General features: G+C 38.3%; 1 protein-coding gene across 1 annotated transcript; it reads left to right on the top strand.

Moving 5' to 3' along the window:
- The first annotated feature begins 701 nt into the window (after window positions 1-701).
- LOC109418824 (ADP-ribosylation factor-like protein 1) lies at window positions 702-16,112 on the top strand. The gene is made up of 4 exons (XM_019693053.3): window positions 702-942; window positions 1,167-1,383; window positions 1,442-1,553; window positions 15,334-16,112. The coding sequence occupies exons 1-4, from the start codon at window positions 939-941 to the stop codon at window positions 15,541-15,543; spliced, it is 543 nt and encodes a 180-aa protein (XP_019548598.1). The 5' UTR covers window positions 702-938; the 3' UTR covers window positions 15,544-16,112.
- Window positions 16,113-16,324: the final 212 nt, after the last annotated feature.

Raw genomic sequence — 16,324 nt, 5'->3', positions numbered from 1 at the left:
GGTAGATAAATGCAAATTAAGTGCGGCATGATGAATTTGTTTACTAGAAGCGAACATTATATCTATTAAACGGGTAAAGGCAAAATAGTCGACTTTCATAAAATTAATAAGAAACTTATGTTTTCTTCTAGTGCGGTTATTAAGCACCAGCAAGTAATAAATTAGGTTAATTATGCTAACATTTTACAGCTAAATATCTGACGGCAAAGCCAAAATGGAAATTAAAAATAATCTTTTGCAGATGTTTTTTTTCGAGTTTGATCTTCGGTTTGGTCTAGTATGCGCAGTCACCAATTAATATGCAAGACCGTTTAAACATGTGCTTTTAATACATTTCTTAGAACAACAAAAAGAAAAATCAAAATAATTTCAATTTAATGAACATTAGTTTTTGCGCTTCTGTTGAATACGTCCTTTTGATACGAAACGCTAGCCTCTTGTTGGCTTCCACTCACCACGAAACAAAAAGATGTTTTTGCATGGACAAAAATTGTTGCGTCAGTGAAGGATGGACCCGTTGTTTACGAACAGTAGCGACATCTGCGATTTGCAAGTAGGTACGTGAAACTGAGCTCATCTGTCAAGTTACGGGGGGGTTGGTTCTACATTATGGCTTTAATTATAATATAATTAACATTTATTTTTACCGACACTTGTCAATGGAACCCTTTCCAAGTGTTTGACCATCATTTTTTGAACACGTCAAAAGCTGTCAAAAGTTTCCCCCGAGCGCAGTTGCAGTCGCAGGATTTTCGTCATTAGTTTTTCTTTCCAGCCGTTCGGTGGCGATTTTCCGCGGATTTTTCCACCAAATTACCTGATTGGGAACAGCGAACGGGAGTCGGATCTCGGTACGGATCAGTACGGTTCAAATACGGTCGATTCAGTGGCAGAAACTAGAGTGAAGTGCATTTAGGGAGCTATCGAAGCAGGGAAATATGGGTGAGTAATGTTTACAACTCGTCAGTCCGATGTCCGAAGTGCGGCGATGGAAAGTGTCTGATGGAGCCGTCGCGGTGGTGGGGCTTTCTCCACCTAACGCTGGCTGGGACTTGGGAGCATCGTTTATGCTGACGACAGTTTACAAGAGTAAATCATCGCTCTCGGATGATATCGTGGAGGCCAATTACCGAATCTGTTATGAATGTTTTGCTTACGGTTTACAGGAGGATTATTTAGCTACTTCCGTGGCCTTCTGGGGAACCGCGAGATGCGTATTTTGATCCTGGGACTGGACGGCGCCGGCAAGACGACTATCCTGTATCGATTGCAGGTGGGCGAAGTGGTCACGACGATTCCCACAATCGGCTTCAACGTCGAGCAGGTCACATACAAAAACCTCAAGTTCCAGGTTTGGGATCTGGGCGGACAGACCAGTATAAGGTGAGTTTGGGTAAAATTAGCTAGGATGGTTGATAAATGAGTTCCTTCTTTATTTCAGGCCATATTGGCGATGTTATTACAGCAACACAGATGCTATTATCTACGTAGTGGATTCAGCAGATAAGGATAGGATAGGGATTTCTAAGGACGAACTTTTGTACATGCTAAGGGTAAGTACATAACTTATCTATATCTATGAAAATGATTACAAGGTTCAAACTACTCTGATTTCCACTGATCTTTACACTTTTGACTATTTTTAGTCAAAGATACATCGGTTTTTTAAATAAAAACCGAAAGTTCATATGATTCAGTCTCTTGGTGTTAGAAGTTAACCCTCGAGCAGTCGCGTCTTCGGCCACTCTCAGCGACACCGCGCACGCGCTGTATACCACAAACGAGCTTTTTTCATGGTTCGTGTACTCAGTACACGACGCGACCGCTCCCGGGTTAAGGAATTCAGTAAAAATTTCTCTTTTATAACTAGTAAAGCAGGGTTGATTGTCGGCAAACGTTTATACGAAATGTCGTCTTTCGAGTTTCAGTCTTATAAAGGGATTTTTCTAATTGAGTGGTTTCTAGACTCTTGGAGATCATTGAATAGAATAACATAATGTAGGCATCTGTAGGCATTATTTTAGGTTTACATGGCAGTTAAATCGCTCCAGTTCGTCATAAGTGAGATTCTTTTCATCCTATCCCAACAAACTACACCCGTTTTTTTTGCACGGACTGTTTTTTTAAAGTCTAGTTTTCATGTGAATTTAAAATGTGTACACCGAGAGATACTGTTTGTATTATTCGTTTACGAAAAATCGAGTCATTAGTGCAGAATGGAAATGGTTGTTTCTGAATTGGATTGAAGCATCCATAAAGAAATAGAGGATGTCGGGAATTGACTCCTATCCTTTTACAGCTCACGCATCGAAGTTTCCTGATTTTTTTTTCTTTTTTTTTTATTCTGGGATTTTCTGCCGTAGGCAGGTTCATCCCGGCAAAGTTTCCTGATGAAAACATGGTTTCATCAGTAAACTCTTCAATGCGTGAGCTAGACAAAGAGAGGTGGCAACCATCAGAAAACTTTTAGTAGGAATAGCAACACGGAAATCTATTGCGTTGTATTTCGGAAAAATATTCTTCACGTTACGCGTTTATTCCGAGAAATTTTGAAGTTTTACAACCGATGCATTGCATTTCCTTAGCTATTGTTCATTGTTAGACAGACAGATTTTCAGTCAAAAGCTTATGAAGAGAGAGATTTAATATGGAATTGTTTTGCAGTTAGCCCACAAGTCATTTTCAGATTTAACCAGAAATTTTCCCAGAACATTTTACTCTTGTTGTGATTTTCTTTTCTGGGATTTCTTCAGGAGTTCAGCCACAAATTTCAACAAACGTTTGATTACTGAATCTTCTTCTTCATTTCTTTAATTTCGTATTTCATTATAACTTAAACAAATTTTAAATTTCTACATAGTGCAACACTCTTTTGCGAACTCCAGTTATGATAAGCGATTTCAGCTAGATTGAGGAGGTACGTACAGAGCGTCTGTTCACGCTACAAACTCCCATTTTTAACATACTTTTCTAATTGAAACAAACTGTTCAATAGATCATACTTATTGGAAATTTTACAAGGAATCCGAATACGCAAAAGTATTTGAGGGGTTAACGATCAAATTTACGAGTTATAGTAAAAAAAACTGACCAAAGAGGCGTCAAAACGTTGTAACGTCACGGTAGAATGTGTCAGTTATTAAGATAGGGATGTTTACGCTAACAACAAAATTTCAAACAAAATTCAGGGGATGATAATAGCAAAATTGCACCATTGTCAATAGTCCGTTAGAAGTTATAACAAGCCAACTAAGTGTAAGGATATCTGTTTTCCATAAAATTTATCAGAACAGACTAGAAACTAGACAAAAATAATAACGACAATAATTTTACAGCGTGTAGCACCAAACAAAAAAACAGTTATAGTTAGACGAAACATAAGACCAAAACGACCAAATTATTGTAAGTTACCGTGACAAAATTATGTAGCAGACCAATTAGTATACACTACCCGCCTGTTGGGATAGATTTCACGGAGTTCCTCGTAGCAATAGTTGGCCCAAAGTTGGGTGGTAATAAGCTCAAAGCTAAAAAAATGTTTATTTAAGTTTAGTATAAGTCTAGTCATAATGTTCGTGTGTACTTACAATTTAGTGTCCGTACTATTTCTGTCTAATTTATCTCAAATTTACGTTGCGTTTAAGGTTTTTATAATAGCCTGTAAGTTCAATTCGTAAGTATTCTAAGTGAGTTCAATAAGCAACAAATTACCTTTATATAATTCAAATAGAAAACTTTTCCAACAAAAAAACTAATTAAATTTCGCCCGATCTGTTTTCCTATCAAAACAATTGCCGTAGTCATACGTTCAATATTGCCCGTCATCGCTGTTGACTGATGGTGCCTCCCGGATCGCCCGTTGTATACATTGTGGCGCATGAGTTACCGACAGTGGGCTGTGCGGAGAACACCGCCAATAATATGGAATCGTTGTAATACTCAGTATTGCAGCACCCATAATAAGGAGGAAAAATGGAGTAAACCTAGAACCAAGTGGGTACGAGTTCCTTTTTCAAAGAGAATTAGGGGTTATGAATTATTTGAGGCACTCAAAGACCTGAAATACCGTGCCAAGCCCTAATACCGTGACCTTAAGAATGCTTTTCACTTCAAACAGCTACGTAAAATCGAATTAACATTGTGGAAGATCACTAAGGCGCTTTTCCTCTAGAAAAGGCTCAACTTCTGGCAAGAAGCTTTGCTCGTGCACATACGAACCAGATGCCAGACGATCCAGACACTGCTGCAGCTGTGAACGAGTCGGTTGTCCTCATCGATCAGACGCATCTAACTGGAGATCACCCGTGGCTGATTCGTTCAAAGGAAGTAATATGTGCTCAAATCCAAAAAGTCTCCTGGGGGAGATAAAATACGGAACTGCGTGATCAAAAAACTTCCGAGAGGGGCCCACATTTTTCTCGCCAAAATCTTCTCTGCCTGCATTCGTTTAGGATACTTCCCGACCAGCTGGAAGCACGTCGTGGTCATCGCCATCCCGAAACCCAATAAGGACTCCTCGATTCCGTCGAACTATAGGCCAATCAGTTTGCTATCCTCGTTCAGTAAGCTACCGGAGCGTGTGATCCTCAATCGTGTTGAACAACATTTGGAAGGCCCACGGATTGTTCCCGATGAGCAGTTTGGGTTCAAAAGAGGCCATTCCACCAATCACCAGCTGGCTCGGCTAGTCAGGGACGTAAAAACCAGCTTCACACGAGCTAAGTCCTCTGGGATGGTACTTCTAGATGTCGAGAAGGCATACGATTCAGTTTGGCAGGAGGCAATTCTGCACAAGATGCTACTTGGAAGTTTTCCAATGTACATAGTGAAGATTATCCGCTTCTTTTTGTTAAACCGCTCCTACCTAGTGTCTGTCAAAGGGCATTCGTCCGATCGCCACGAAATACCCTACGGTGTCCCACAAGGTGCTGTGCTGAGCCCCACGCTCTACAACATCTTCACCGCTGACCTGGTGATGCTAGATGATGTCCAGTACTATCTCTTTGCTGACGTTACTGGCTTTATTGCATCAGACTCTGATCCGGTTATTGTGGGAACCAAGCTACAAGCGGCCCAAAACGCCATCGAGAGGTACCAAAGAAAATGGAAGATAAAGACTAATGCGGACAAATCCCAGGCGATTTTCTTCACTCGGAAACGAAGTCCACAAAAACTACCGCAAAGTGAGATCTCTGTTTGGGGACGCCAACTACCATGGTCGGACGACGTAGGATATCTGGGCTTAACCTTGGACCGGAAGCTAACATTTGCTGTCCACATTAAAAACACTTTAAGTAAGTGCGACAAGCTTACGAGAATGCTGTATCCTCTGATCAATCGACGGTCGCACTTGGACACAAATTCGTAACTTTTGCTGTACAAGACTGTATTCAGTGATGACATATGGTTTTCCCGCGTGGTTTCACTGTGCAGCTACCGACAGGAAAAAGCTTCAGGTGAAGCAAAATCGGATTCTGAAAATGATAATGAATTTAGATCCATTCCACCCTACTGAAGATGTCCATTTCACTGCAAGGATGGAGCAAATCAACGAGTGGTTCCAACGTGCGTGCTTCCAAAGTTTTGGATGGGATGCGCCACATCAGCAAATCCGCTGCTGCAACGTTTACCGCATAGACTGTGATATTAGGTTTAAGTTAACTTTTCCCTCTAACTATCCCAACAACCTTTTATGCTATTTCAAAGGTTTTTTTACGCTTTTTCCTTTATCTTTAAATTAACTTAATGAACTAGTTCTCCAATTTGTATAGATTGTTTTACTAGAATTATATAGCTGTTGAAAGGAAAGCCATATCTCAGCTTATGGAAACAAATTGCACACTAAACCACACTAAACAGATTTAATATTGAACAAATAAAATGAAATGAAAAAAAAAAATGAATTAACATTTTTTTTTTTCAATCGCTTTATTATTGCTTATTGTATGTATTATTTACAATAAATAAGATTTGTGGAATTGATTAAAATTAAAATGATAAAACATAGCATTACTCCCAAGGATGGAAGAAAATCACTTCTAATGATTAATGATACACCATATGAAAAATCAAAAGATAGCCGTTGCTCTTGCAGTAGCATGATGCAACATCCTCGCGCTGTGTTCGTATCACAGAGCAATCAAACATCTGATGCACGCTTTATCGCGAGATAAACAGACGTAACTCTTAAAGGAAATTCATCAAAAATGTTTGCCCGGTGTCTTTTGTATGAGCACACTGCCACCTGTTGGTATAACCGCGCGAGACACTCCCAACTTACATTTATTGTGAATGTAAACGTCAACAAAGCGTCCTCAATACGGCTTGATGCTGAGTTACTGTGTTGTACATATGTAGGAAGCTTCTATGCAAGCCCTATACCAATGAATCTGGCGAACTTAATCCACTTGTACATGCTGTGCGATCAGCTTCTATGCCACCGAGTCATAGCTCTTTTCTCGGCTCCTATGTAACCACTAACTGAATAACATCTTGAGAAAGCGCTTTTTCAGCCTATTCGCAGTTGTTAAATAATAGTTTTACGGCATCCCCAAATTAAACGATTAAATATAATTAGGTATCAATATCCATACGTGACGCAACACATGTGGAACTGGAATTATCACTTTTAAAATTGAATTATTAAAGTACTTGCCGCTACTTGGAATCGAACTCCCGATCTCCGTATCCACTGGTCCCGATGATGTCCTCGCTGCCACACTGCTATGTATAAATAACATAGAAAATAGCCCGTTTTGTTTTACTCCAGACAAGGCTTCATAATTGTGCCACAAGAAACCTTACCCAACTTCATCTTGCTGCAAAAGCTTGTGAAACGTCAAACGCAATAATGTTTACGTTGAACAAGCTGTGTGGTTGCGCCAACAGATTCTTCTTCACAGCTTCTAGCTGAAAGAGTGTTCTTTAAACGGCTACGAAGCGCTGCTGTTGTGTGTTTTGGCAACATTACAAAACGTACTGTATAAAAGCAGCTGTTTTAGTGGCTGGGACTCTTACTCGATTTGCACATCTTCCGGCAAATCTTCCGGCATTGAATTAAAGTGCAATAAAAGCAACCCAAATCGACCCAACCCAACCCAAGCAATGAAATCGCATAACGGCCTTTAAAGCGCTGCTGGTTTGGGGATTCGTCAGCATAACGAATTGTACTGTATAGTAGCAGCTGTTTTGTTAGTGGGGACTCCTATTCGATGTGTTCAAGTTTTCACATCTTCCGGGAAATCTCCCGGAGTGGAGTTAGAATAGAGTGGAGTAAAGGCAGCCCCAGTGACAAGCAATGGATTTCTGAAAACCGAGTTTGGTAGCTGTATGGTGCTTGTTTTGCAGTCGTGTATTAGCTTATGATTTATATTTGACTAGCTTTCCTTTTATTCAGCGTTAACTGCTTTTATACGATGGTTACACAACAGAAAGCAAATGACTGAAGCTTATAGCGCTGAAAATGTTAGTTGGGTTGACTTTTGAGCGGTGACGACACCGCTCAAACGTCAAATTTTCTTTGGGAGTGGGCGGGCCAGCCCAAGTTCGTGCAGTGGACCATACTTTAACACTTTATTGACGTCAATGCGTTCGACATGACATTTTGGACACAAACTGATTGTTTCTAAGCTGAAGGACGTAACTTTTGTATGACTAGGAGAGAAAATGACATGGTTTATCTAGGTAGGACCGATAGGACAAATGAACGTATTGGCTCTGTTTTAATAGTTAGGTTGTTTTCGTATCTCGTATCATTGGAAGCTCATGACATGTTCAAAACTAGTGTCTATCATTGGGGATGGCGCCAGTGCTGTAGGTGGCTACCAACATAGGTGTTATCGCAGTAAAGGTTTCTTCAATTGGTATTTGACCGTAATTGATTCGATTATACATTTTACATAATATTTCTTGGGGATAGCATAGGCACAGTTGTCAACATAGACAGCATTTTGTGTTATGTTATTTCCAAGAAGTAATAGCAAGGGTATAAACATTCCTGGTGCTTCAGCTTCCGCGGGTAAAGATTTATTCTGATAGCTTCATAGACTTCACATGACTGAGGACGGACATGACTAATACATCTACGGGAGGAATAGAGGTAATAAACTACATATAGAGGACGAATGTCGCTGACGTCGCTGCCGAAACATCTCTTGCTGGCGGAGATAGGCCGGGCTATAAGTGTCAAAGCGAAAAAGTATGCAGTTTGACAGATAGATACCCGACATGTTTGCGAACGAGAACAAAGGGAACAGCAGCGACTTTCGTACTCTATAGTTTATTAACTCTATCACGGGAGGGAAAATGCAAAATTTTGATTAAAACTACTTCGGCACAATGTAAACACTAGTGTTAAATTGGGCAACATAGCCTATTCCGTCTAAACATTGGCCTTTGTAGAGATGTAATTTGAATAATGGGTTCAGCCTTGACAAACAAGCTGTCACGGAGTACCAACTGAAAACCCATAAAAAAAAGAACATTTTTACAAACTAATTATTTAAGTTTCAAATTTAAAGTTAGCTGGAAAAAATCTACTTAACCCTCTAATACCCAATCCCGCCTTTAGACGGGGTATAGTTTGAGCATTTTTGTAATTTTTGTTTCGTGAAAAATCTTTTTTTTATATTTTTGGTTGATATTCAGGACTGTTATGCATATCTCAAAATGGTTTTTGGTGTATTTTAAAGCGTATTTACATTTTTAAAAAATCATTGAAAAATTGATGTTTTAGTTACCTTTTAGAAGTCATTGTTTATTTTGTATTGAATCGCTACAATTAACATATTTTTAATTTTTCCCAAATCATTCTATCCTTGTTTAATAGTTCAAGGGAATCGAATGCACTCTAAAATTCTGCATTAACATGTCTAAAGGGTCTAACTCGTTTTGTAAACAAACATTAATTAAATTAATTAATTATCGATTTTTGCGGCTTAACCAGCCGAATGGAAGTTTTACTTTATTCCAAAAGCTAGACTTTACATATACTGGCGTGAGTGAGAAATGGACAAATTGAGGTGAAATTTGCGAAAAGGTTACTCGTCCTCTCGGTGAGACTCGAAGTAGGAGTCGTGAGTTCGAGTCTCACCGAGAGGACGAGTAACTTTTTCGCAAATTTCACCTCAATTTGTCCATTTCTCACTCACGCCAGTATATGTAAAGTCTAGCTTTTGGAATAAAACAAACATTGTTTCTGCCGCTGTAGGGCCTATCTCGATCCACCCACGCATGTCGACACCCTTAACAGGAAGAGCGAAGATAGATCTTTCTGATAACGGCCCCCAGATGCGTGGGTGGATCGAGATAGACCCTACAGCGGCAGAAACAATGTTTGTTTACAAAACGAGTTAGACCCTTTAGACATGTTAATGCCAGTGGGGTGACACAGCTGTCAAACTCGGTACATCGCCGCCTCACCCATCATCGTTTTTGGTACGGCGCGTTTTGGTACCCACTTTCTGGACAGTTTACCCTAACTTGCTCCTGATTTTCGGGTGTGTGGCTCGTGTGTTGCTAGTGCTTATTTCGGAAATTACACATTTCAAGCGAAATTGTTGTTTTTGATTATTGTTTCTCTTTCTTTATCACTTTGCACGATATTATATGTAGCAGCAAAGCAGTGTCGATGTTTCCAGCTCATTTTTCCATGAATTAAGCAATCAAAACAAAAACATTGGACGCCATGTTGAATCGAATGTTGGGTTCCTGATTTTGGCCCTTCGTCATCCCCCTGGTTAATGCAGAATTATTTTCCATAAAATTACACGGAAAATAAAATTTTATGTGAAAAAAACTTAAAATAAAAACTTAAAATAATATTTCAACAATAATCATAAAATCTCAAAATGTTTTCATCTCAAAAAATCCGTTCCCCAAATTGGCTTCCAGGAAAAATATAAAAGTTTCGGGATGTTCAAAAATAAAAATTAGAAAAATCAAAAACTGAAATTCACGAAATCAAGAATTAAAAAGAATCATCTTCCAAAACATGTTTAAATCGATTTTAGATGACGAAAAATGATATTTAGATCAATATCAAAAATTTGGGTATTAGAGGGTTAAGGTTTCCAGTAGGATTTCAGTGAATTTTTCGCTCAGTGTATGAATGATTGAAAAAATAAGGCTCAATTAAGTTTGAACATATAATCATCATCTTCAAAGGCAGTTGTGCTATTGAAAGCTGAAATATGTATTTACAACGAACATGTGTTCACTGTGTCCAAGGTAGAAAATAGAAAAGAGTGAACAAATTTTGCTGCAAATAGTTCAACGTTTCATAAACAAATTGTTCTCAGTCCAAAAAGAAAGCATATGCTTACCTAGGTGTTATGTGAATGAATTCTTTTTATGTCTTTTATAAAATACTGCTGAGAAATCACTTTTTTTTGTTTATTTAAATTTATTAATTTAAACTTATTTAAACAATCTGTATTCAAAACCGCAAGATCCTAAGTTTCGCAAATAAGGAAAGTAAATCAAGCAAACTGTTATTCAATGATACAGATAGCACAGCGCAACATTTTTTTGTCTCAAGAGCAAACTTATGTGTCTCCGAACACACTAAGAATAAATCACCGAATTCTGTGAAATTTCACCGAAATCTCAACAGCAGATTTTTCGGTGAACTGTTCGGTGATTTTTTGATTCATCGAACTACTGTGAAGAATGAAAATGCTCATCTGTCAAATTCACCGAATATTTCGGTGAAATATTTTGCAGATTTTCTGTAGTTGGATGGTTTGTTTGTGTGGGTTTCGCAGAACTTTCGGTGATTTATTCACAAGTTTACGGTGCTTTTCCAATTGAACTATTTGCGGTTCACTAAACTGTATATTTTACAGTTTACTCAAATCAAAACCAATTAATATTAGCTTCTATTAGATTTATTACAAAATGTATTAATCATTGAGTTGAACATCTCACAAATTAACAGAACCTAACTAGTGGATTTTGCACAAGCGTTCGGGATGTTGCAATGCGATGTTATGTTCGAGTACTTCGACCCGGCAGCTTGCCCGGCAGAAACAGCAGACTGCAAGAAAAAACAAAAGTTATTAATGTGCAATAAGTACTTATCAAAAATACCAACCAGCATCTCGTGTTTTTGTAGGAAATCGTACAATTTTCCCAGTTTTTGTTTTCATTCTGCTGTTTTTTACTTTACCGATGACCATCACAGAATAACAATAAAAAAGTATCAATTTTCGATAACCCGCGTTTGGCAATATGGCCGACTACTGGTTTTACAGAAATTTGGTAAAAATTGCAGTTTACGGTGAAAACGAAAATGTTCGCCGAACCGTAATGTAAAAATTTCACAGAATTTGGTAATTTTGTCTACTTTACTGAATTTTCGGTGAAATTTTGACAGTTTGATTGGAAAACCTCGATTTCACAGAAATATTTGTAAAATCATATTTTACCGATTAGTTTCGGTGTAATCTTTCACAGAATTCTGTGATATATTCTTAGTGTGAAGGATTTTGGGCCGCTGAATCCGAATCCGGGCTCAGATTTGCTCCAACACGTCACAATTTTGAATTATACCTCAATTTATAGGGCAAAATATGCGATTTTGGGCTTTTTTGTCTGCAAGCCATTAAGCATGGAAATATTTTTTTAAGCAATCAAAAGGTTAATGGTCAATTAACATCTAAATTAACGACTCATGCAAAATATTTTGCTTTACCTAATCAAATTTGATAGATTTAAGCATTTTATTTCAGTATGAAAACTTGCATGCAACTTTTGGATGCTGTCTTGTATGGGAAATATCGTACCTAACATAAATCGCTTAAATCAATCAAATTCGATTTGGTAAAACAAAATATTTTGCATGAGTCGTTAATTTAGATGTTAATTGACAAATTAACCTTTTGATAGCTTAAAAAAATATTTCCATGCTTAATGGTTTGCAGTCAAAAAAGCCTAAAATTGCATATTTTGCCCTAAAAATTGAGGTACAGGTATGTTCCGTTTTTGTCAACACGGTCCGCGATTTTCAGTTGACAAAAACGGAATAGTGATAAAAACGGAATAATTTTCTTTGACACAATATTTTGCAACATTTCAATATGAATTGGAAGTTTTACTGTAGAACACATTCCAAAAGTAAAAACATGCAGTTTACTATGAAATTTTCTTGTTTTTTATGTATTTTGGCACATCTTGGTTGCACAGTTCAAATAACATTTTTAAATGTGATGCCGACAAGAGGTTTTTACCACATGTGTGACCACATTTTTGGAATCTTCCAGTTCCAGTACTCGGATCGACGTTTTAAAATATGACATACTTCCAGGAATGATCAATCTCCAGGAACGTAATTTCGATATCCTTACAAAAAGGATATGTTGACTTGCCTTTCTCCACGATTATCATCTTCACAGATTCCTAGAAATATTTCGTCTAGGATACTTTTAGGAAATATCTTCAGGAATCTTTTTTTTTTGAAGTTCCTCCATAACTCTTCTAGGTTACCTTGTACCATGCCGAGTGTTTATCTTTTTGAATTCGATAATGCTTTTTAGAGAAAAGAGGTTCTGCCCCTTATGATTTCTTCAGAAATTTCTCCTCGGATCAACCTAGATGTCTCTTTTTAAATTTCTCCTGGAGTTTCTTTGAAGATCCCTTCAAATATTTTACCAGGAATTGGAGTTTATTAACCTTCCTTATGCATTATGTTGGGAACAGCTCGCTGGCGTAGTGTACGGTTTGGGTCTAGAATTACCCTAATGCACAAGGTGGGCTAAGAAAATCATTCTGGGATTTAACCTGTTGAAATTCATCCAAGAGTTGCTCTAGAGGTTCACCAGAATTTTACTTTTGAAATACAGGTCGGACTCGATTATCCGGAGTCGTGTTTTGGAGCTTCCCAAAAATATATCTTGCAAACGGTATGCTGAAAGAAGCTGAAATATGAACTGATTGCTTATCAATGTTGCCTTGACAAAATGTCCATATTTCAGCTTTTTAGAGCATGCCGTTCCCCAGATACGTGTTTGAAAAACACCAGATCCCGGCTCTGGATAATCGAGTCCGACCTGTATAGAAGTTTCTCCATTTCTTTAGAATTTCCTACGGGAATTCTTTCAAGGTTACTTTCTGAAATCCCTCCAGAAATTTTTTCTGGTATTTTTCCAAAGGCTCTTTCTGGAGTTCATCCAGAATTTCTTTCTGGGATTCGTTCAACAGTTTTTCTAGAATTTCATAAGAAGTTCTTTCTTCTTATTATCTTATTTGTTGTCTGTTACAGTAAAATATTCGACTATCCCTCGCGACCCCCTGGATGAAGGCCGGCGATCCCCTTGGGGGGGGGGGGTCGCGATCCACAGTTTGGGTAACCATGCTTTAAAGGATTCCTACATGGCTTTGTTTTGTCATTTATGCGTAGTAGAAACACCTACACCTACTGGAACTTTTATAAGGAATACTTCCCAGAGATTTTCCAAGAGGATTCCTTCTTTCATCTTTGTTATTTCCCCATGACTGCTAGATGCTTTGGACTGAAAATCTCGTAAATAAAAATAATATAATAATAAAAATTCTTCCTGATTTCTTACTGCGTTTACTGGGAATCTCCCAGAAGCTTAGTCTAGTTATCTTCCAGGAATTTTCTCAAATCCTCCAGAAGTTTCTTCAGGGAGTCCTCCTGATGTTATGTATAGAAATCTCGGGGGAGTTATTCCTAAAAAACCTCCAGATGATCCTTGTGGGAATCCTTGAGAAATTCCTTCTAGGAATCTAAGTTCTTTCAAGAAATCATCCAATTGTCCTTCGAAGGATACTTTCAGCACTGATAGGATTAATTTGGATTTTTTTGGAAATACTTAGTTTCTTCTGGGAACCCTTCAGAAGTTGCTGGAGAAATCCCCAGATTGTTTTCCAAGATTCAAGACTCCTCTTTCATAGAAAAACTTATTTCTGAAAGACTAATTCACCTAAAGGAATTTCTGATTTTTTTTCCTGACGGTTTCTCAGAAGAAATCCATTAAGAAATCTGGAAGAATACATGGTAGAATTCCTAGTAGGAATTACTAAAGGAAATTAAGGATAACAAGAGAGATCTCCGGTAAAAAATTAAGCCCCGTCGGAAAGAACTAGCGACCAGGAGAGAAGAATTCAGCACATCGCGTAGTTTAAAGAAAATCGTGTAAAAAATCGCGTGAAATTTATTTCACTTTTCAAAAGTCTTGTAAAAAAGATTGTAGTGTAAAAATTCAGGCAATGACAGGCAAAAAAAAGCCTTAAACTGTTAAATTTTCCGAATAACACTTGAAGAGGCAGGCCAAGTTCCGGTTGATACGTGGAGCCGTAAAGATGAAGAAGAAGAAAGGAGAAGAAGGATCTTCAGAAGGAAGTTCTTGGAGGAATACCCAGATGGGACATCAATTAAGGTGCCTTAAACAATAGGCTAATGAAAAAAAAAGTTCGATTATCCAGGGTGATTTTTGTCCTATTGCCGGATAGTCAAGTCCGTCCGTGTTGATGATGATTTTGATATTCACGTGTTACCTCCTGCCACCTCCTGTCAGGTTTTCATTAAATAAATTGGCTCGTGAAAATTATGCGTGAGACAAAGCATGAATTAACATTCACATTATTTACAGCTGATTTTGAAATGTGTTGAAAGCTACTGTGGCGTATATGTACATCTTCTATGCCATCATTGGTGGTTGCTTCTAATTCATTCATGGATGCATTGCCTCAAGATTAATGTTAAACTATAAATAACTCGTGTTCGAGAAAACAAATTTGACCAAAAAATTAGTGTTGACAAAAACGGAACGAAATGTTGACGAAATCGGATAGTGACAAAAACGGATAGTGATAAAAACGAATAGTGACAAAAACGGAACATACCTGTATAGCTCAAAATTGTGACGTGTTGGAGCAAATCTGAGCCCGGATTCGGATTCAGCGGCTTAAAATCTGTCAGAGACACATCAGTTTACTCTTGATACAGACCAAAAGTTAATTTTTGTTGCGCTGTGTAGTGGGCACGAACAGGAGTGTGTTGTGGATTGACATCTAAGCCGACAGAGAGATGAGTTTGTGAAATAGGAGTGTTCACGGTGCGGCTTCGGAGTCATTTTGGCTTTCTATTCCGCAGAACCATTACCTGTTCTATGGCTTAGTTGGTTAAAGCGCCGGTCTAGCGAATAGGAAGTCGTGGGTTCGAATCCCACCAGAACGCGATTTTTTTTCAGAAATTTCATCTCTCAATTTGTCAATTAGCAACATTTCGTGCCTTCTAATTACAAGTTTTTCCAGTAAACTGTTATTCAACTTATAGTATACCTATTTTCCCCCCTAAACTTCTACCAACAGGAAGACGAACTAGCCGGAGCAATTTTGGTAGTGCTAGCGAACAAACAGGACATGGAGGGATGCATGAGTGTGGCCGAAGTGCACCAAGCCCTCGGACTGGAAGCGCTAAAGAACCGAACGTTTCAAATTTTCAAAACATCAGCTACCAAAGGCGAGGGACTGGACCAGGCAATGGATTGGCTAGCGAATGCGTTACAATCGCGAAAATAGTTTGGTAAATGAGAGATTTATCTTCCTCCTCCAAAAAAACAAAACAAGAAGCAACAAAAAGTAAATGGAAAATGTCGTTTCCATTCCAACAACGCTACCAACCCCCTTCAGAGAATTGTGTGTGCACGTGCAAAGGTATGGCTATAAAGCGAAACAACAAACCAGCATTGAGTAATTTAAGGCAGAATTTATTGTCCCCGGTCTATGTAAGTCCCGTTTCGTATGAAGACATTCATAATCGATTATCACCCGAAAAACAAAAGGAAATGATAAGTGTAGTGAGGGACCCAAGCAAACCGTTAGCTATTTTTCTTCGTTATTTTTTCGTTGTACATCCTTGTGATTTTCCCATAAACAAAGCGATCCATTATTTAATTGGAAAAATGCCCAATTTTCTTTTTTAATCGAATCGAAACAAAAAAAAAAGCTCTGTGTCCTTCGCGAGCTGCATCGTGAGAGGGATGAATGTATGTAACAAACAACAACGCGTGGTGCAGCTTGCATAGGTAACGATGATTCTTGTCGCATTAATTTAAATTATCGTAAATAAAGTAGAACATATATACAGATGTGATGCTTGATATTAGATACGTCATATGATGAACAGTCCCTGTTTGATTTTGAATGTCTGTTACGGTATGAGCGTGAACTCGGTATTGACCAGCGTGACGTTGAACCACCTCTACCCCGACGATCTCTACACACGACTGATTCGATCACCGGATATCACATCGCATTTCAGAATCCGTACTCGACGTGGGACTAGCTTGATGAGTAGGTA

Source organism: Aedes albopictus, chromosome 3 (assembly GCF_035046485.1).
Source record: "Aedes albopictus strain Foshan chromosome 3, AalbF5, whole genome shotgun sequence".
Taxonomy (NCBI): Eukaryota; Metazoa; Arthropoda; class Insecta; order Diptera; family Culicidae; genus Aedes; species Aedes albopictus.
Note: the sequence above shows the minus strand (reverse complement) of the source record. Positions and strands in the feature narration are given on the sequence as shown.